The sequence below is a fragment of the Heteronotia binoei genome, chromosome 1, assembly GCF_032191835.1.
Source record: "Heteronotia binoei isolate CCM8104 ecotype False Entrance Well chromosome 1, APGP_CSIRO_Hbin_v1, whole genome shotgun sequence".
Classification (NCBI taxonomy): Eukaryota; Metazoa; Chordata; class Lepidosauria; order Squamata; family Gekkonidae; genus Heteronotia; species Heteronotia binoei.
Genome location: NC_083223.1, coordinates 218,189,938 through 218,210,606, shown reverse-complemented (window position 1 = coordinate 218,210,606; position 20,669 = coordinate 218,189,938). Strand labels below are relative to the sequence as shown.

The window sequence follows — 20,669 nt, the reverse complement described above, 5'->3', positions numbered from 1 at the left end:
GAAGACACGCATTGGGTCTCGAGTTCACTTACTGTGTCTAAATTGGCAGGGCAGTCATGGCGGAGTGACTGGATCTTGTCTGCAAAAATTTTTGCGAAAGCCTCACAGCCTATCTCCAATTCCTTAGCGTTTGGATTGCCCTGTGGCAATGTAGTAAAATTCCGAATTACCCTAAACAATTGTGCCGGGCGCGAGTTTGCAGACGCAATCTTGGCCACAAAGTATGTTGTCTTTGCGGCCTTGACTGCCATCTCATAGGACTTCATAAACTTCCTATAAGATGTTCTAGCCACTTCGTCACGGGTACGCCGCCATTGCCTCTCTAGCCGTCTGAGACCTTGTTTCAGCTGGCGTAACTCCAGGGTATACCACGGGGCCAGCCTAGTCCGAGATCGTAGAGCGATCTCATCGATGGCCCTAGAGAGCCGGGTATTCCAGGTCTCAATCAAGCCATTGAGGGAATCGCCAGAGGGCCAGGAATCCCACAGAGCCATTTGGAACCGTTCCGGGTCCATCAGGCTCTGCGGGCGCGCTATAATACGCTCGTCACCTAAACAGGTTTGGGGTGGCATATCTACACGAGCCCTGAGGGCGAGGTGGTCCGACCATGGCACTGCTTCAGCGGTTATATCGTCCACTGTAACCCCGGTTGCAAAGATCAGGTCTAAAGTGTGCCCGGCCTGGTGAGTGGGGGTTATAACAAATTGAGAGAGGCCTAGCGTCGCCATGGAAGACACTAGGTCCGTCGCCTGACTGGAGGTCGGGTCTACATGGACGTTGAAGTCACCCAGGATTACCAGCCTTGGGTGCTCCAGCGCCCAGCCTGTTGCCGCCTCGAGCAGGAACGGTAAGGCGCTAGCTGGTGCGTTAGGCGTACGGTACACCAGCCAGATCGCCAACCCCTCTCCAGCCTCCCACGCCAGACCGGCACATTCAATACCCTCGATCCTTGGGGCTGGGAGCGCCCTAAAGGAGTAAGCCTCCCGTATAAATAATGCCACTCCTCCCCCCCGCCCGTTAGTCCGCGATTGGTGGAAGACTGAATAACCTGGGGGAGCTGTTTGTGAGAGGGCTACTGTATCACCCTCTCGGTTCCAGGTTTCAGTCACGCAAGCCAGGTCCGTGTCCTGTTCGAGTGAAAACTCTCGAAGGACTGAGGTCTTGTTATTAATGGACCTGGCATTGCATAGCACCAATGACGGAGACGGGTTATTCAACCTGGCCCTGCTACCTGTCACCCTTGGGATGGGACACAGATTGGAGGAGGATCGAGCACTATCCTGTCTCAGTCTTCCTCCCTTACTCCATCTGAAGAAAGCAGCATCTCTGGTAATAAGGCTTTTAAGTAAGCTACTTCGTGTGGTGGGTGTCTGGCCATTCTACTGCTTCCAAGAAATCTTGTTGCTAGCTGAAGATCTAATCATGGTACAAAAGCACAGTATGTATATGTGCATGTATTATATACTATACTCTTTCTGCACAATGCTGCTTATTATAGTTGGTAAGAGATAACAGATTTCTATAGCTGCCAGTGACTAACATCTTCTGCTTTATATTTGTCACTTTGATAAAAAGTGTGCATATCAGTAGATCACATGATAGGCAGTTCAAATGCTACAGCCATTTCTCCTTGGGTAGTCCATGTGATAACTGTAAAGATTACAACGTTCTGTACTGCATGTGTGTTTCTAGTTACATGATACCAGGGCCTTTTTTGTAGAAAAAACCCAGCAGAAACTCATTTTCATATTAGGCCATACCCCCTGACATCACCATTGTTTAGTATAGGGCTTTTCTGTAGAAAAAGCCCAGCAGAAGCTTATTTGCATATTAGGCCACACCCCCTGATGCTAGCCAGAACTGTGTTTCTGTGCATTCCTGCTCAGAAAAAGCCCTGCATGATACTATCATGAGGACTCTTGGCATGTTCTGACTGGTACCTGGGATAGGAAGCTTGCAAACAGAACTTATGCGTTAAAAATGTGCTCTGCCACTGAGCCATAAGTTCATAACTGTGTGATTGTTGTGAGGGGGTGAAGAAGTACTTGTCTGCAAGATTTTTTTTTCTGCAAGTGGATTCCAGTGCTTGAGTTTGTTTGGAAACTGCTCTATCCATGAGTGTTCCAAGCAAGAGACAAGCAGGGGTAGTTTGCCATTACCTTCCTCCCTGCAGTAAGCTCAGTCTTTCTTGGTAGTCTCCCATCTAAGTATTGACTGTGACCAACCCTGCTGAACTATTTGGACCACATGAAAATGGGGGATGGGAGGAGAAAAAGCAGTATGGCCATGAACACCCCTCCTGTTTCTCTTAGTTTTTCTTATATCCTGAAAGCAGAGATCCTAAAATGGATGAATTCAGATTTGTAAGATAAAAATTAAAGTCTTTTGCTTACTTTGTAACACCATTGCTTTCCTGTCAGTTTTTTTACAGAAACAAATGAATAAAGTAAATTCAATACAGATGGATAATCCCAAATGCAATTTAAAATATAATAGTATTTTCAGGTTTGTCAAATATTTTGATTGATTGAAATAAAAATTGATTTCTTTGCCTCTGGGGATATTTCTGGATAACATGTTGCTATTAAAAACAAACAGCATTTGGCTTTGCAAGGACAAGATGTGAGTCAAACTATAAACTATATAAAAATCCCAGTTTGCAGTGGGGGAGGGGGCACAAAAAATCTTCAAAAGAGAGTTTTGAAGCAAGGCTCTTTTATCAAACATCAGAGAGCTAAGCTTGTGTTCTTATAATCTGTTTGAAAGGGGTTTTCCAACTAGACACTAAAGATTAAAACCTTGGGTCTGAACTTTCAGAGACTTCTACCTGAGATGTAGGGTGTGTGTGTGTTTTAACTCTCCACATGAAAGGATATTACTTTTTGTGTATTACATCAGCCTTTCCATACACAAGACTTCATGTTTTGATTATAAGCTTTGATTTTTATCTAGAGAAGAGAGATGTCTTCTGTGTGCGAAATTGCAGCAAGTTAAACACAGATGAAGAATGCTCAAGAAGAATTTTGGTAGCGATTCCTATTAGAATGTAAAATATCCCCCACTTTCTCCAAATGGGACTGGGGCTATTTTACATTCTAATAGGAATGGGATTGGGGCTTCCAGTTTTGGAAGATAAGGAATTTTCCACACCCCAGTCACTGAAATTGAAAACACCTATGGTAAAGATCTGTTGAAGTACAAATGAGTTATAAAAAAATGGGGCATCTGTTTTCTCCTTGACAATAAAAAGTTCTAGAGTTTTCAGATTTGTGACACTGCTGTCTGGATACCAATCTAAAACTATATACAGTTTAACTTGTGTGCATTATCTGGAAGATAGATGTAGATGTACATCATCTGTATAATGTTACTGGCAGTTGCTAATTTATGCCACTTTGCTTTGTGATGGGAGTGCAAGTGTATGCATGCATTCACATTTTCCCTTTTGCTTATAAAGTTGGCAAATTTGTTATGGAAATAATCAAAAGACAATATCCATGGAAACTCAAAAACCTTACAGTGCCTTTTCAGAACAGTGAATAACTTCAAAGGGAGACACGAGTATAAACCCGGTTTACAAGCTGCTGGTTATAAAGCTTAAGGGTTAAAGTGTAATTTTAATATCAGAAGTTCCTTTGATGATTAATTACAGCATATAAGACTTTTATTTTTTATTGCAGCGGTTGTATCCAGACACTGAATGATCTAATTTTATCCTTTGGTACTTCCTGTTTCAGTGGTGATAACCTTAAAATGTGAGAGCCAAAAGTCTCACTTGAAATGCAGGTGAAAAACTGTGATTTCAGTGAAATGAATACCTTCTTTAGACTATGGCTTTCTTTTAAAAACTAGTTCCCTATCAGAAAGATTGCATGAAGAAACTTTTTCCAGTGTAACATTTTCCTCAATGGAATACATGTTCTTTTGGAATTTTTTCCTATGAAGGAATGGGTATGTGAAAAATATACATTACATAGGCTTCCAGACACTAACCGGAGGGGGGGGGGGTTGTCAGTGGGTGAGAGCTGTGCTGAGAACTTTCCTTGTAACTGAATAGCAACAGGAAATTTATGGGTAAAAAGCATGAACTTTCTGTGGGGTATGAAGGAGTGATCTGACCCTTCTAATTGTTTTTAAGGCTATGTTTGTTCCATTTTTCCTTCAAAGAAATACAGTTAGCATTATATTGTTCTCTCCACCTCCATTTTTATCTTCAGAACAACACTATGAGGTAGGTTAGACTGAAAGAGATTGAAAAAGTGGCACCCAGTAAGCAGAGATGTGAACCTAGTTCTCTCCTGACTTAGTCTGACATGCTAGGCCAGAGGTGCACAGCTCACAGAGATACATGGTCCATAATGGATCTTGCCTTGAGTGAAGTATGGTGTTCTGGACTGTGACTTCATTTGGCTCCATAATTGTTGGGAGGGGGATCAGAACATTGCCTCTCCACTGTTCTCTTGGCTGAGAAGCACATCTCCCCTCCCTGCCCCCACCATGCAACAGAATAAAGTGAAAGGCAGGAAAGTAGGGTTGCCAAGTCCAATTCAAGAAATATCTGGGGTCTTTGGGGGTGAAGCCAGGAGACATTGGGGCGGAGCCAGGAGCAAGGGTGTGACAAGCATAATTGAACTCCAAGGGAGTTCTGGCCATCACATTTAAAGGGACAGCACACCTTTTTAAATGCCTTCCTTCCATAGGAAATAATGAAGGATAGGGGTACCTTCTTTTGGGGCTCATAGAAATGGACCCCCTGGTCCAATTGCTTTGAAACTTGGGGGGTATTTTGGGGAGAGGCACTAGATGCTATACTGAAAATTTGGTGCCTTTACCTCAAAAACAGCCCCCCTCCCCAGAGCCCCCAATACCTCCAGATCAATTCCCCATTACATCTTATGAGAATCGATCTCCACATAGGGAATAATGAAGTGCCCAGCAAATATTTCCTCCACCCATTTCTGGTGACTTTGAAGCGAGGGACTGGCATCTCTACTCACGAGTTGCTGCCAACTTGTTCAAAGTAACACAGACACAATATCCCAAGAAGAAGCCTTTCCAATAGAGACTGAAGCCTCTGGAGATGGAAAGTCACATGGTGGCTATGGGGGCGGGGCTTTCCCCCCACCGGCCAGCTGACTGTGGGCGGGAAGGAGCCTGAGACAGTGGAAGAACCCCCGCTGGGACCTGGGGGTTGGCAAGCCTACAGGAAGGACTCAAGGCTTTTCTGAAGGGAGTTTCATTTTCCTACGTTTTCCTTCTGGCCTTGAGCAATTTAACATAGTGGCCCATGGATAAATGCACCTATGCCTTAAGCACTACAAGCAGTGGTTTTCATTTAGAATGTTGATTATATGATGGACGAATAATATCCAAACAAAAAAATGATAATCTCCTTAGGCACTCACATGAAATGGGGATTGTGAGTATTCTGTCATAGGTGCTGCACTCGTCTCCCACTCGGTATCAGCTCTGCAGCATATGACGTCCTGCTTTGCAGAGGCTGCCAAGCTATTCGGCCTAGAAGTTAGTCTGAAGAAGACAGAAGTTCTCCACCAGCCTGCACCCCAGGAAGATTATCACCCTCCATGCATCACTGTGGGTGAATCAGTTCTGAAGACAGTCCAGCAGTTCAGCTACCTGGGGTGCATCATCTCCTCAGATGCCAAGATCGACAAGGAGATTGACAACAGGCTGGCAAAGGCAAACCGTGCATTTGGCCGACTGCACAAAAGAGTGTGGAGCAACAAGCATCTGAAAAAAGGCACAAAGATCAATGTTTACAAAGCGGTTGTGATGACAACCCTCATCTATGGCTCCGAATCGTGGGTTTTATACCGTCATCACCTGCGACTCCTTGAGCGCTTTCATCAGCGCTGCCTTCGCACCATCCTCAACATCCACTGGAGTGACTTTGTGACCAACACTGAAGTCCTCAAGCGGGCAGAGGTTACCAGCATCGAGGCACTGCTGTTGAAGACGCAGCTGCGCTGGGCAGGGCATATTTCTAGGATGGAAAACCACCGCCTTCCCAAGATTGCCCTGTATGGCGAACTCTCCACCGGCCATCGAAATAGAGGGGCACCAAAGAAGAGGTACAAGGACTCCTTGAAGAAATCCCTTAGCACCTGTCACATCAACCATCACCAGTGGTCTGACCTAGGCTCAGATCGCAAAGCATGGAGGCACACCATCCACCAGGCTGTCTCTTCCTTTGAGAACACACGCATAGCTGGTCTTGAGGACAAAAGGAGATTGAGGAAGAATCGCACTGCTACAGCACCAACCCTAAATCAGACTTTTCCCTGCAGCCGCTGTGGCCGGACCTGCCTGTCCCACATTGGTCTTGTCAGCCACCAGCGAGCCTGCAGCAAACGTGGACTACTGCACCCTTCTTAAATCTTCGTTCGCGAAGCCAAGCCGAGAGAGAGAGGATTAATGCATTGACAACAGCATATCCTCAACAATTTTATGTAATTAGCCAACTTTACCATGAATGGCCTTAAGCTGAAATCAAAAGATAATTGTGAAGTGCACAAATCCCCCCCCCCCCATTTTAATAACTGGGATATAGTCATATCCATTATATCAATGCAGGAGTGATCCTATAGTTAGCTTGTAAATAATCAAATTGTCTCTGTCCCTATTTCAGCGTAGATGCCCAGCAGATGTCTATTCCAACTAGTACAGCTATTATCTGTTGGATATTAGAAACTTATGGGCATCTCTTTCTTAGCATGGGCTTGCAGCTATTGTAGTAGGTGTTAAGCTCTATACATTTGTTAGGCAGACTTGCAGTAAACTGACAAGGAGAACTAATAAGCCGCCTTTTTTGTATGACAGAAATACATATGCAGCTCCATCTCTCAAAGGTTTCCTTGTTCTCTTATTCTTTGCTCACCAGACTGTTTGTATAGACAGTCGAGTCACTCCTCAGAATTACATGACAAATAAACAGTTGGGTGCGTAAGCAGTGTGGAGGAACTGAGGATGGAGTGTGGTTGAAAGTTGAAATGAAACTCCACTGTCAGATGTCTAATTCTGTTTTTGAAGGGAAGGTGATGTATGGAGGAATGGCAAGAGAAGTAAGGGGGGAGAAATAGTAATATATTAGGAGTAGGTGCTTGCAGCTGTATGATTTTGAAGTGCATTAGTTCTTTTACTCAGGACTATTTTAACTAGACGAAAATATTAAAAAATGGTAGTTGATCAAATGTGGACAATGAAGAACCATTTCTTTGTTTGTTTATTTAGTACATTTATATCCCGCCCTACCCTAACAGGCTCAGGGTGGCTAAGGTTCCAGCATCAACCAAAAGAGAGACTGCAACCATGAAATCAGAAGGCGACTGAGACTGGGAAGGGTAGCCATGAAGGAGCTAGAAAAGATCATTAAGTGTGAGGACATGTCACTGGCAACCGAGATCAAGACAATTCATACCATAGCATTCTTCATTACTATGTACAGGTGTGAAAGCTGACCGATAGAGAAAGCTGACGGGAAGAAAGCTGATTTATTTGAAATGTGGTGCTGGAGAATAGTATTATGGATACTGTGGCCCAAAAAAAGACAAATGAGGAGGTTCTAGATCAAATCAAGGAGCCCCATGGTGCAGAGTGGCAAAGCTGCAGTACTGCAGTCTGAGCTCTCTGCTTACAACCTGAGTTCGATCCTGGTGGAAGCTGGGTTCAGGTAGCTAGCTTAGAGTTGACTCAGCCTTCCATCCTTCTGAGGTTGGTAAAATGGGTACCCAGCTTGCTGGGGGGAAAGTGTAGATGAATGGGGAAGGCAATGGCAAACCACCCCATAAAAAAGTCTGCCATGAAAACATCATGATGCGACGTCACCCCAGAGTTGGAAACGACTGGTGCTTGCACAGGGGACTACCTTTTTTTTAGATCAAATCAATCCTGAACTCTCCCTAGAAGTTAAAATGACAAAACTGAGCCAGTTTGGTGTAGTGGCTAAGTGCACAGACTCTTATCTGAGGGAACCATGTTGATTCCCCACTCCTCCACTTGCAGCTGCTGGAATGGCTTTGGTTCAGCCATAGAACTCGCAGAGCTGTCCTTGAAAGGGCAGCTTCTGTGAGAACTCTCTCAGCCTCACATATCTCACAGGGTATTTGTTGCAGGGGAAGAAGGTAAAGGAGATTGTAAGCTGTTCTGAGACTCTGAGATTCAGCTTAAAGGGCAAGGTATAAATCCAATATCTTCTTCTTAGCAGCTGGAAAAGCAAAAGACGAAGTTGACATGGATTGACTCAGTCAAGGAAGTCATGGCCCTCAGGTTGCAAGACTGAGCAATTCTGTTAACAATAGAACATTTTGAGGTTATTAATTCATAGAGTCACCATAAATTAAAAACAACTTGATGGTTCTTAATACACACATACATGTGTTTAATTCTCAAAGTGGCCAAACCTATGGATCTTTAAATCTGGAGACAGAAGCCATGAACAGACAAGGTTTTCTACAAACCTGAGAAAAGCCCCAGTTTAATGGAAAATCTAAAAAAACAGAACAAACCTTTGGGGGTTCAATCCTTCCAATAATAGAAACAGTGTCGGTATCTTTAAGAAACAAATGCTCTCTGTTGCTAGGCAACCACAACAGTATTGCCAGCTAGGGAAAAAAACAAGGATTAAATGGAAAATACTAAGTGACAAAAAAGAAAACGGTGGATTAGGTTTACCAGATTGGGAATCATACTATATTGCTAATGTGACAGTCTGGTTGAAAGATTGGATAAATCTGGAGAATAAGAGAATTCTTGCTTTAGAAGATCATGATCTCTTGACTGGTTGGCATGCAAATCTGTGGTATACAGACAAACGTCATAAATATTTTACTAATCACTTGATCCGGAAAGCTATATTTGATGTCTGGACAAAGATAAAAAGTAAGATATATAGTAAGACGCCCAGGTGCGTTTCCCCAGTAGAAGCATCTATAAAACCTCAACTATGGGACTTTGCAAATATTGTGACGTATCAGGAGTTGTTGGATGATGATGATAAGTTAAGAAAGAGGGATGACCTAGAACAGAGAGGAATAAAAATAGATTGGTGGCTAAATTTGCAGATTATGGCTAAATTTAATAAAGATAAATTATTTGGTTTTACTAAAGAAAATTTTGATTTCGACAAAATACTGTTGGCAAAGAAGGATAAATCGATTTAAAAAGTGTATAACTATATAATGCAATTAAAATTAGAAGATGAACTGGTGAAAGAACCGATGATTAAATGGTCACAGAATTTGGGGAAGACCATTGACTTAGAACAATGGCTACAATTGTGGAAAAATAACCATAATATTATCAAACCAGTAAGCTATAGGGAAATTTTTTTCAAAATGTTCCATAGGTGGTATATTACGCCAGTCTAGTTATCAAAGATGTCTACTAGTCTGTCACCTAAATGTTGGAAATGTGGAACTGAAATAGGTACGTTTTATCATTTATGGTGGACCTGCTCTATTGTGAGAAAATATTGGGTGAAAGTATTTGTATTTTTAAAGGAGGTACTATGTATGGATTTTCAATTTAAACCAGAGGTTATGTTATTATCTATGGTAAGCAAAGTGGTATTAAAAGAAGATGAGTATTTGGTGATTTATATTCTTACAGCTGCTAGAATCTTACTAGCTAAATATTGGAGGAAAGGGAGATGTCCAAATTTAGATGAAGTGATTGAAAAAGTACTTCATGCTGCTGAAGCGGACATACTTTCAGCCCTCTTGAAAGGGGAGGCTAAACCAGTAGCAAGCAATAAATGGAAGAAATTGTATATATTGTTTGATAGGAAGACAAAAGAAAAGGATAAAAAAGGATCCGGTGGTGATGAATAAATGATATAATACCAAGTTTAGTTTATAAAATCAGGTGGTTAATTTTTGATGTTTAAATCCATTTCCACTCTCTGTTTTATGTATAAGATAGTTTAATTTTAGAGGTTCTGCTATATAAGTTGGATGAAAATTATAAGAAGAAATTTGTTTTATGTATTTATACACCAAGACTGATATGACAGAATGATATAGTATCTTGTAAAAGGATGATGTTTGTGTTAATAAACTATTAATTGTAAAAAAAAAACAACAACCCAGTATTGCCAGCTGAAGGTTGAGGATATGAAGGAAAAGGGGAAGTAGTGTTCCTCACAAGTCCCTGTGAGTTTCCCACAGTGCAACTGGATCTGGACTGGTGGCTGGCACTGCACACCTTGGCCAGACTTTTCACAGGTAGAGTGAAAGTGGTCTAGTGGAATCATAACTATTTTGTTGTGATATATGCAAATAGTCTTTTAAATACAAGGATAGCACAGTCTTCAGTCTCCATTGTTTTCCATTAGGCTGTTGTGTCTGTCTCATCAGCCCTAGTGAAATGAACAACAATTACCTAGACTCTGCTTTGGACTTTTGAGCACCTTCAGCTGCCAACTGATTAACTGTTCTGTGCAGACCACTGACTGCTTTGAGTCATGTGCTTTAGACTGTTTTTCCTGGAGTGATTGGTGTCACATTTGATTTGATTAATTTGATTTCTGCAGCTACAAAAGAGTGAGGAAAAATCAGTACAATTTCTGAACAAGTGTAGGTCAAGTTGTCTTTTTGTTTGCTTGTTTAAAATAGTAGATGACCTACAATAGTTTACACATTTATTCCTGGGGTTTTGAGCCTGCTATGAAAAAGTCTCAGGGTAACTGTTTATTTGATGGTACTAGAAACAAATATTGGTGAGTCTTTTTTTTGTGTGTGTGTATGATGGGGCAAAAATTTCATATGTATTGATGAAAGTGCAAATTTCGGTAGCAACCATTCTTATTAGTAAATCCTTCAGGAGCCATGAACAGACACCCAGGAAGGAGCCAGCATACCTTGATTCATTGAGCCTATGTCAGAATGTGTTTGAATTGTGGTCTTCCATACCCCAGTCTGATTATTAGACAAAGCTTAAATATTGAAACGGCCGTCTCCAGCACACAGCCTTGTTATTGGAAATGGAGGGGTATTCTGTCTTCACCAAATCTCCATTATTTTATGGAAGAGGGCTACACCCCCAGTATGAACTCTCGAATTTGAAGTGGATGTTGGCACAACATCGAAGAATTTGTTGGATCACTGTTGCAATTTTTTACAGGTCAAGTTTGTGTTTGTTATAGGCATTAATTGGTGTGTGTGCTACACACTGTGAATATTTGATTGCTTCTTTGTTGAATTTATTTATATTAGCTTGAGTCTACCGTTGAATGCATAGAATTATTTTGCCTGTAAACACAGTCGTGTGTTTTTCTATTGTTTATCAGTGCTCCCCTTTGGCCTGGCAATGGCACCGAGGGTATTTTCTAAATGCATGGCCCCTATAGTGACCTTTTTTGTGGTTAAAAGGGTGCAACGTGTTTCCTTATTAGATGACTCCTGCTTTCCCTACATGCTCTCAGCAGCATGCAGGTACTAGGGGTAAACAATGCTGCTGTGTGGGCAGGGATGAGCTGCCATCTCCTGTGTGCAATGTCCTCTGGAGGTTCAGAGCTAAAAAAGCCTATTGATAGGCAGGCCTGTGCATGCATAGTCCCTGCACTAATACTAAATGAACAACAGTTACAGGTAAGCAACCATGTTTTCTTCTTCACTCTAGTTGATTGAGCCTCCTGTTTGTTGGCCATTCATGGTACATGCTTGTGCATGGGGCAGTAGCATCCACTCTAAGCATTGGTAGTGTAGTAGAAGCTGAGGCATCTTTGAGAGGTCATCTGTGCTGAGCCAATCAGCATAATATTTCTTTCCTTTATGCTGTTTAGATGGATTGGAGGAAGTAGCTCTGCTATCTTGCTGGCTTCAGAGGTTACCAGAATAAAATGAATTGTCAACATAGAACTGTGTCTGTAGTTAGGTTTTTAGAAAGATGTGTGTGCTTATGATTTCATCCTAACTTTCTTCCAAATAGCCCAGAGCTTTGTACATAGTCCTGCATTTGTATCCTCACAACCAGCTCTTTGAGGTATGTTAGGCTGAGAGAGGGGGATTTTCTAGCCTATGCTAACCCCAGGAGCATAATGGCAGAGTGGGGATACAAGAAGTAGTAAGTAAAATGTATCTAGAACATAAAGGATATCTACATCTCCCTGTTCTAAGACCAGCATTCTAATAATTTCATCTAATACCACTTGGAAAGGGGCAGGTTGTTGGAGATATTTACAGATGGGTGGTTTTGTTTGTTTGTTTGCTTGTTTTAAAAAATCAGGTTATTTAGTGCTGATCAGGATAGATTTCCTGCGTAATTTAAAACAATGGATTTTGATGATGTTATTGTGGAGTTTTCCTTGCTTATTGTAGTCTGTGTATCTGATCATTGTGCTATTCATCATAGTCATTGTTTGCTTAAGATCTGATGAACTGTGATAAAAAGATGGAGGCCAGCTAGAAGAGAAATTAGGGATCTGATCTGATATTAACTAGAGTTTAATGAATTACAAATATGGATAGATGGAAGCTGCTTCTAGTAGCATGTTTTGTTTTGTTGAAATAACTTTAAAAGAGCTCAGTGATTTAGAAGATTAAAACAAACTATTGGCTGAAATGTTGGAATCCTGGCTCAGAGCCAGCATGATGTCCCAAACAGAGGCATCACAAAACCACTGCAGATCAACCCAGATTTCCATGAGTGACTTATAAGAGCTCTTGAGCTAAGCCAGCATAGTGATTGAATTAGCTTCCCACATTTGCAAAGGCTTCTTTACACCCATGTGCTTCTGTAATAAAGTTTACCTAATTGTTGATTTAAATGTGTGTACTCAATGTAGGAAAGGTTCAGATACTCTAAAGATTTAGAACATTTGAGCTTCTAAAAAGCGCAACTAAACTTTCCAAACAAAAAATAAATGATAAAAACCTGAAAAGGTGAATTGTAACAGTAGCCAAAGTCCTGTCAATCTTCCCAGTGCCAGTAATTATTTTCAGTTTGATTCTTTGATTGCCAGGGGGCTGAAATTTATCCTTTATGTTCTAGATACTGTTTACTTACTATTTCTTGTCCTTTAGACATAAAATAGCTAATGGTGTTTTAAAGGCAAAATATTGTACAAAATATCATTATGTTTATAAAACTGGGAGACAGATACTTAACTAGACCAATTAATGGCAATAATTCCATCTTTATCTCTCTTTTTCCTTTGTTGGAAGAAAGGGAATCAAATAAAACTGTGTTTGCCCAGTCTCTGTTTTGAGATGAAACCTGATAAGTGGTGTCTCATGTAACTATGACTTCCTGGAGTTCTTGCAATGTGAAAAGAGGCAGCTTGAAAAAGAATTCAAGTGAGCTGAGCTACTTCTGTTGTACAAATGGTGGCAATACAACAGATGCACATCTTCCAGACTCTCTTGTGTGTTGACATTATACCAGTAAATATATTATTAAAATTGCTGTAGTCTAGAATTCTCATTTTTGAGTGGTTTCTGTGTCTCAGTAATCCAATATTGCTAAATTGTTGGTTTCTTTTTTGTTCCCTAACTTGTAGCATGACGTGTCACAGACTTTGCTCAAAGCCACCCTAGACAGTGTGGTGGAGGAGTGTGTCAGCTTTGTAGGAGTTGATATCAATATCTGTTCTGAAATTTTATTAAGGTGAGTTTGGAGTGCTATCCTGTTTTGGGTTTCGTAAACTCAATCTGCCACACCCCTCAAATGGCAAAAGCCTTCATGATAAATTAGCTACAAAGATTCATCAGGTCTGACCGTAGAAAGGAGTTCCAGTCCTTTCTCCATTCACTCTTTCTGCCATCTCATACACCTGCTAGAATAGAGCTAATCTGCCCTCTGTCCTTGTTTATACCAGTGGCTAGAATGAGAAACAGATTTTGCCCCCTCCTACTAGTTCATGTATGGTCCATTGGCCTGGCCATATAGAACATCCTGAGAACCACCGAGAATCAAGGCAACCCTTTTTTCTTAGGCCTGTCCTAGATACTGTGTCTTGGCCATACTACAGAGTAAAGGAAGGTTTTAAGAGCAGGACAGAAGAGGGTCACTTGCATATTGGTAAATGTGGGACAGTCTTTGAAATTTAAGTGAATGTGCTAGTGAAGCACTTGCTTTGTGTGGACATCTGAAAGCTACCAATCCCCTTTAAACGTGATTGGAACATTTACTGAGTCAGTAACAGCCAATCAGGGCCTTTGGAACCTTGACAGAGCAGAAGGAGGGAGGGAGGAATTGGATCAAAAAGCAGTTAAAATACAGAGTTGAGGCAGGTTAGGGAAATAATTTTTTTATTAAAAAATATCAAAAACTAATATATAAACAATACTTGAACAATATTAACAATGGTAAAAATACAACCAAACTTTTAAACATTTCTACAAATTAGAATGAGAAAGAAATAGAACAGGTCAGGAATTTTTTAGTTACGATATGTCCTGGACATGTCACCGTAAATCTGCAGTTAACTTCGCAGCCATTACTGCATCAGCCATTTCCCGGTTTTTCTTTAATAGAGGCAACTAGTTTGTTCCAGCAGCTTTAAAAATCTATAAGGCCAAAGTAATCTTGCAGTTATTCTATGGCATTCCAACTTGGATTAGTGCCTTTGAGTCTGATATCAAAAGAGGTCAGTCCAAATTTGCTAGGAAAATCATGGGCCTACCATGCTGTGTCTCATATGCCACTCTTTGTCTAGAAACAGGCCTCAATATGTTAGAAACTAGAGCATGGCTTATATCAATCAAATATTGGCTACATGTGCACTATTCCACCAACTGTGGGAGGTATTTATATCAAATGCTGTCTGAATCCTCCTCGTCCAAATGGATTTCTTGCATAGAGAGGAAAATAATCACCTTCGGTTTGTCTATGGATTCTCTTTACATGCTTCCTCTTACAAATGCATACTATGTAATTAAATGCAGAATTTTAGATAATGAATTACAAAATCTATTGAGTGCTGCGAACAAATCTTGCTCCCCTCTGAATTTTGGAATTTCCCCAACTATTTGTCATCTGCCTTCTTATTTATCAACTCTCCATGTTCCAAAATTGTGTAGAGCATTTACCCTTGCTATATGCAATACAGTCCCATCAGCTATGGTAGAGATAAAAAAAATCCCACTTTCATTAAGACTATGTATATGTAATTTAAAACAAGTTGACTCATTGTCCCATATTCTTCTTTATTGTCCCCTATATGATACTATACGCCTTAGGTTTCTAGATCCAAAGGTTTGCCGTCTTCTGAATGATTTGTCATCTGAAATAACTGAAAGGGTTGCTTTATTCTTGAGTCTGGCAATCAAGGATCAGTTGTCCAATGTATATCTGCATATGACTGTTTTATTATTTCTGTAGCTGTTTATTTGTTTGTTTATAATCTGATATATGCCAATAAAGGCTTTTGATGGATTGATACAAATTAGAATAAAACTTTCTTCAAATTACAATAGATACATTAGTTACAATAATACAACATATAAAGCTAATTTCACAGTTATAACTATTATGTTACATAAATTAGCAAGTACATTACATAAAGATAATTAAAATTTGGTACAGTTTATCAAGTCACTGGAGGATTGGTTTCCTGAAACCAAAGCTAGCTAACCACTGAAAAGGTTTAGTATCCCCCTCCCCCAATATTTAACCTGTTCAAGCTATTCAAAATATAATATACAGTTCTTTATATTCTCTCTGAAAGCATATATTGGCTGTTATTTGCTCACTATCCTCAGATTGCATTGTATTATTTATTTACAAAATTTATATTCCAACTTTCTATCTTCATAGGTGTCACCAAAGTGGCTCACAATTTAAAATGTACATGGTAAACCCACATTTTAAAACAATTAAAAACCAACCCCCCTCCCCAAAACAGATTTACATTATATAAAAGACGTAAAAACAGCACTTAAAATATTGGTTAGGAAAGAAGGATCGCTGGGGGAATGCCAAATGATACAAAGTCTTCACCCACTGGTGAAGCAACTGAAGAGAACCAATAAATCTCCCTGAGGAGAGGTTCCAGAGCTTTGGTGCCATGACCCAGAAGGCCTTTTCCCAGGTTGCCACCCATCTAATCTCAGAAGGTAGGAGTACCTGAAACAAGCCCTCAGAAGATGACCATAGTGGTGGGGAAGGTTCATAAGGGAGTGTGTGGTCCTTCAGTTACATTGGACTTTGAAGGTCAAGACAGTACCTGAATTATGCCTGGAACCAAGTTGGGAGCCAGTGTAGTGTTTGGTACTAATTGAAGTTTCTGAACCCTTCTCAAGGGCAGCCCCAGATAGTGTGTGTTAGAGTAATTTAATCTAGATGTAACTGGGGAATGCAGCACATTGACCAGACCTTTTTTGCTCATGAAAGGCTGCAGCTGGCTAACCAGTCAAAACTGGTAAAAAGCACTCCTGGCCACAGCTGCAACCTACTTATTCAGCAGTAGGGCTAAGTCCAGGAGCATCCCCAGACTGCTCCTTCAAGGTTATCTTGTGAAATCACATCAAACTTCCTAAGAAAGCAACTAAAATTCAGGTCACAGGACTTATTCTTCCAGCCAGCAATATTCCATGACAAAATCTTAAGATTGGAAGTTAAAGGGTCTTTTCTCAGTCAGTTACTTTCTGCTATCTGATCAAGTGATTAATCCTTGTCAAAGAAAACACTGCCATTTCTCATGCTCTTGGGCAGGGATTCGATTACTGCCCCCATATCCTTGTTGGGGCACCAAAGTTCTTTTATCTCTGTATCACTGGTAGATAGGAAGATTACAATACTAGCCTCTCGACATTTTGTCCTGATGAGATCTGCTTTAGTCAAGATTATCTGTAACTGTTTCTTATGCGTTGTACCCAGCTAAAGCTGGGAGTTACGTTTGTAAATATTTTCAAGCTCAGAGATCATATAAACCTTTAATACTTTCCAAGGAAATAAATGTTTATTTTTTCATTTACTTTCAGTCTTCTGTGTGGTTATAGGGTGGACAAGTTATTCCTAAACAATAACCAAATAGAAAAAAAGAATATGCACTACCATTATACCTCTGTTAGGCTGTTAGGAAGCTCTGAATAGGCTCTTATAGATTACCTTGCAAGTGTGACAGCTTCCATATCTTTGGAATCACACTAAACACCAAAAGAAAGGCTTTAGGATCACTGAAGAAAGGTAAGGATGGTGGTTGCAAATAAAAATCCGTAACTGTCCTCCATTTGTATATATTTCAGCTCAAACCCTGAATTTGTTATGGCATCCACTTGCATGAGTAGAGTGCTAGCTAGATTGAAATTCTGAACCTCTTTTATCAAGGTGAACAGTAGCATGCAAATGAATTTCAAAAATGTGTATTGTAGTAATTAAGCTTCAGTCCAGTCCTTTCAGTCTTCAAGAACAGCAGAAACCATATTGTGCATTTACATTAGGTGTACTATGACCTGGATTGCCCAGGCTAGCACAGTGTTAGAAGCTAAGCAGGGTTAGTATTTGGATGGGAGACGACCCAGGAAGTTCAGGATCACTACGTAGCTGCAGGCAATGGCAAACCATCTCTTGCCTTCAAAATGCATTGGGGTTGCCTTAAGCGGGCTGCAGCTTGATGACACTTACAGCATTAGGTTTTGCTTAATATTAGTATATATAATTTAATATCTGTATGGGGGGCATTTTATTCCCTTTCTGCTTCTTAGACACATTGCAGGACTGAATGCCACAAGAGCTAAAAATATAATTGAATGGCGAGAGAAGAATGGACCATTTGTTAATCGGGAGCAGCTCAAGGATGTCAAAGGACTGGGGCCAAAAACCTTTCAGCAGTGTGCTGGCTTCATCAGGATTAACCAGGAATACATTAGAACTTTTTGCAGGTAATGTATTAAGTTGTGATTTGTGTGTACAAAGGTTATAGCTTTCTCATCTATTTTTTCAGGGTAGTGTCTATAAATGTAGAAAAGCAATTAAAGGCAGATCAATAAATTAGCAAAACACTTACTAATAGCACAGATCTGTTCAACCTCCACCCCACCCAACCCTGAATGTCTGCCTCCAGGGTGAGAAGTAGAGATTGCTCAGAATTAGCTTGAAAAACTGGAAAACTGCAGTGCTTGCTGCTGGTGTAACTAGTTCAGTGCATATCCTACCTGTAGGTTTCAAGAGCTAGTGCCAGTTTTTCAAAGCACCTGATTAGGGGGTGGGGTAGAGAATTTTTCCCCTTCACTACTACCTTCAGTACTTGTCTCCATGTCTAATGTATAGTATAGACTTTAGTATATGCCACAATGTCCTTACAATACTATTTTGACATTGGCTGTTACACATATTCATTGGTAATTTAGGAGTCTGTGTGTGTGTGTATCATATTAAACATCTGCATCTATTCCAGTGGCATAGACTCCAAGCAACAATTGAATTGTTGAACTCTAATGTGATAGCAGCTGGAACTCAGTCTGGAACTGAGCATAAAAGCTCATTCCAGATGCCGAGTCATCCTTAAATAAAAAGGTACTCGAGAGGCCAACCTCAAAGTATGCAGGATGTATATTAATGTACCTAGGAGCCTGCTGCATGACAGACAGATTTAGATTGAGAGGTCTGTGTTATGAGGCCATATCTATGTTTGAAGAGCAATGTGTGCTTTCTGTCCTGAAGAAGAGAGACTATTCTAAGGCTTGTACTAGAAAATGTGGCCCTCAAACTAATACATATGTTTTTGATCTGACAGTCATGTTCACCAATCTAAGATTTAACTTTTATCTTGTATGAAGAGTAGTCAAATAAAAGCACAGGCAATGGTTGTACATCCATCTATTGTAGCAATAGTAACAGAGGAAAAAACAGAACTATCAAATGGACCCTATTGCTAAGGGCTTATTTGGCAGGACAGGGTGTGCTGCTGAGGATGTTCAATAAACCTGTCTTACAGTGGGTCAGTATGGTGCTTTCTGACTGGCAGCAATTCTCTAAGAGCTACCCAGTCTGCTCAATGAAATTTTACGTAAGCAGTGATTCATCACTAGACTGAGTCTTCTTCAAAGATCTGCTTCAGCATAGTTTTCCTCCTGAGACCATTCACAAATTAAATGAACATGATAGTGACCATGGGTTAGATTCAGTGACTCTCCTCCAGGAAGGCTTTCTCTGATGTCAGAAGACATTCTCAAAAGAAGAAGTAATGGAAGAGAGTCATTGAATCCAAGTTGGCTGTTGTTCAGGTTTACAAAGGGCAGATGTTTCAGATTTTTATGTTTCTTTTATACTGAAGATGCAGTAGGTATAGAATTATTATGTTTAAACTCAGGGTGCATAAAGTGTCCATGTATTAGTTCTCATCTTTGAGATGGAGGCAAATGCATATTTCAGGATGTTCTTTTAATTAGAGCTGTGTCTCTCTCCTTCTCACATATATATGTGATTTGGAATGTCAGTCAACAGGGAGAGCTTGTGGCTGGAGGTCATAAAGCAGTCACAAGTAAAAAACCAGGAAAGAAGAAAAGTAAAGTGGAAGCCAACATTGTTCAACAGCCAAATCCTTTGGATCAAACATGCATCCACCCAGAATCGTATCATATTGCACAGAGGTAAGCAACCATGCCATAGATGTACAGCTTGCAAATTTTGTGACTGATCTAGAAGGTAGTCCTTTTTCAAAGATACTGGGAAACCTGGGAAGCAATATATTGGGTTTAGTAAAGTTTATGTAATAATGGTGGTAATTTCAGCAATCCTGACTCTCAACTCAGCTTCCATTATATCTCCCTTTAAAATTTATGAGTGGATAACATGCACTTTTAATACACTTAGTTCCAAAACTATTTTAGGTGATCAAAGCAATAAAATTAAAGCAATCAAGATAATACTAAAGGTTAATAAGAAACTAGTAACCTTAATTAATGTTAATGGTAAATTCATAGGTATTCTATCAATTAAGAGGTTAACACAATAAACAGTAACTTTGAAAAAGTTAATGACAAATTGAAAAGTATTAAAGATTTCCTAAAGATATTCTTCACCATTATTTGTTTGTTTCTTTGAAAGATTTATATATCTCAGTCTCTGTAATCTGCCTGAGCTATTCAAACCTGTTTGAAAGCATAGCAATTCACACTACAGTAAACATTTGTTAACAGTGTAAAAGTACAGAAAGCATTATTGAGGAAGCAATCCTAAGAAGGTCTGTTCAGAAGTAAAGTATGCAACCTGTATGTTATCTCTACCAGGTGAATAGTGTTGTAAGCCAAAATGCCCTCAAAACTGAGGTTGGGGAATTGACAGGTGGGCACTTGACTTTAAAAGGAACAAGAGTCTATATATACAGGCTCCACATCCAGAAACTATTGCTCAAATATGCCAAGGACACTAATTAAGTAAAAACAATTAAAATTTATTGTAGAAAATTATAGATCACACACACAAGATCAAAATACTCATAAAATCATACATGCAGTCCTAAGAAAATTAGATAGAGATATAGAGAAACACATGGGTAGACGAACAGGGTGATATTTACCGATCGTAGTCTTCAAGGAAGGCTCCAATGGCGACGAGCGAGGAAGTGGGAGAGGGGACCCGAAACTTGGCCTTAGAATCGGGGATGGATCTAGACAGCGGAATTGGGATACTGCTAGAAGCACACCTGTGCGTAATTAGTCCACAGGTTATAAGGACTATCTTGAGCCCTTAGGGGATGGGAGGGACGA

At 40.3% G+C, this 20,669-nt stretch overlaps 1 protein-coding gene across 1 annotated transcript in view; it reads left to right on the top strand.

Annotated features, from left to right (window-relative positions):
* Nucleotides 1–20,669, top strand: part of SRBD1 (S1 RNA binding domain 1) — a 293,248-nt gene that overhangs the window by 248,858 nt on the left and 23,721 nt on the right. Inside the window, exons 17-19 of the mRNA XM_060247694.1 lie at nucleotides 13,517–13,623; nucleotides 17,664–17,840; nucleotides 19,398–19,550. Of these exons, the coding sequence (XP_060103677.1) occupies nucleotides 13,517–13,623; nucleotides 17,664–17,840; nucleotides 19,398–19,550 (437 nt within the window). The remainder of the gene's footprint in view (nucleotides 1–13,516; nucleotides 13,624–17,663; nucleotides 17,841–19,397; nucleotides 19,551–20,669) is intronic.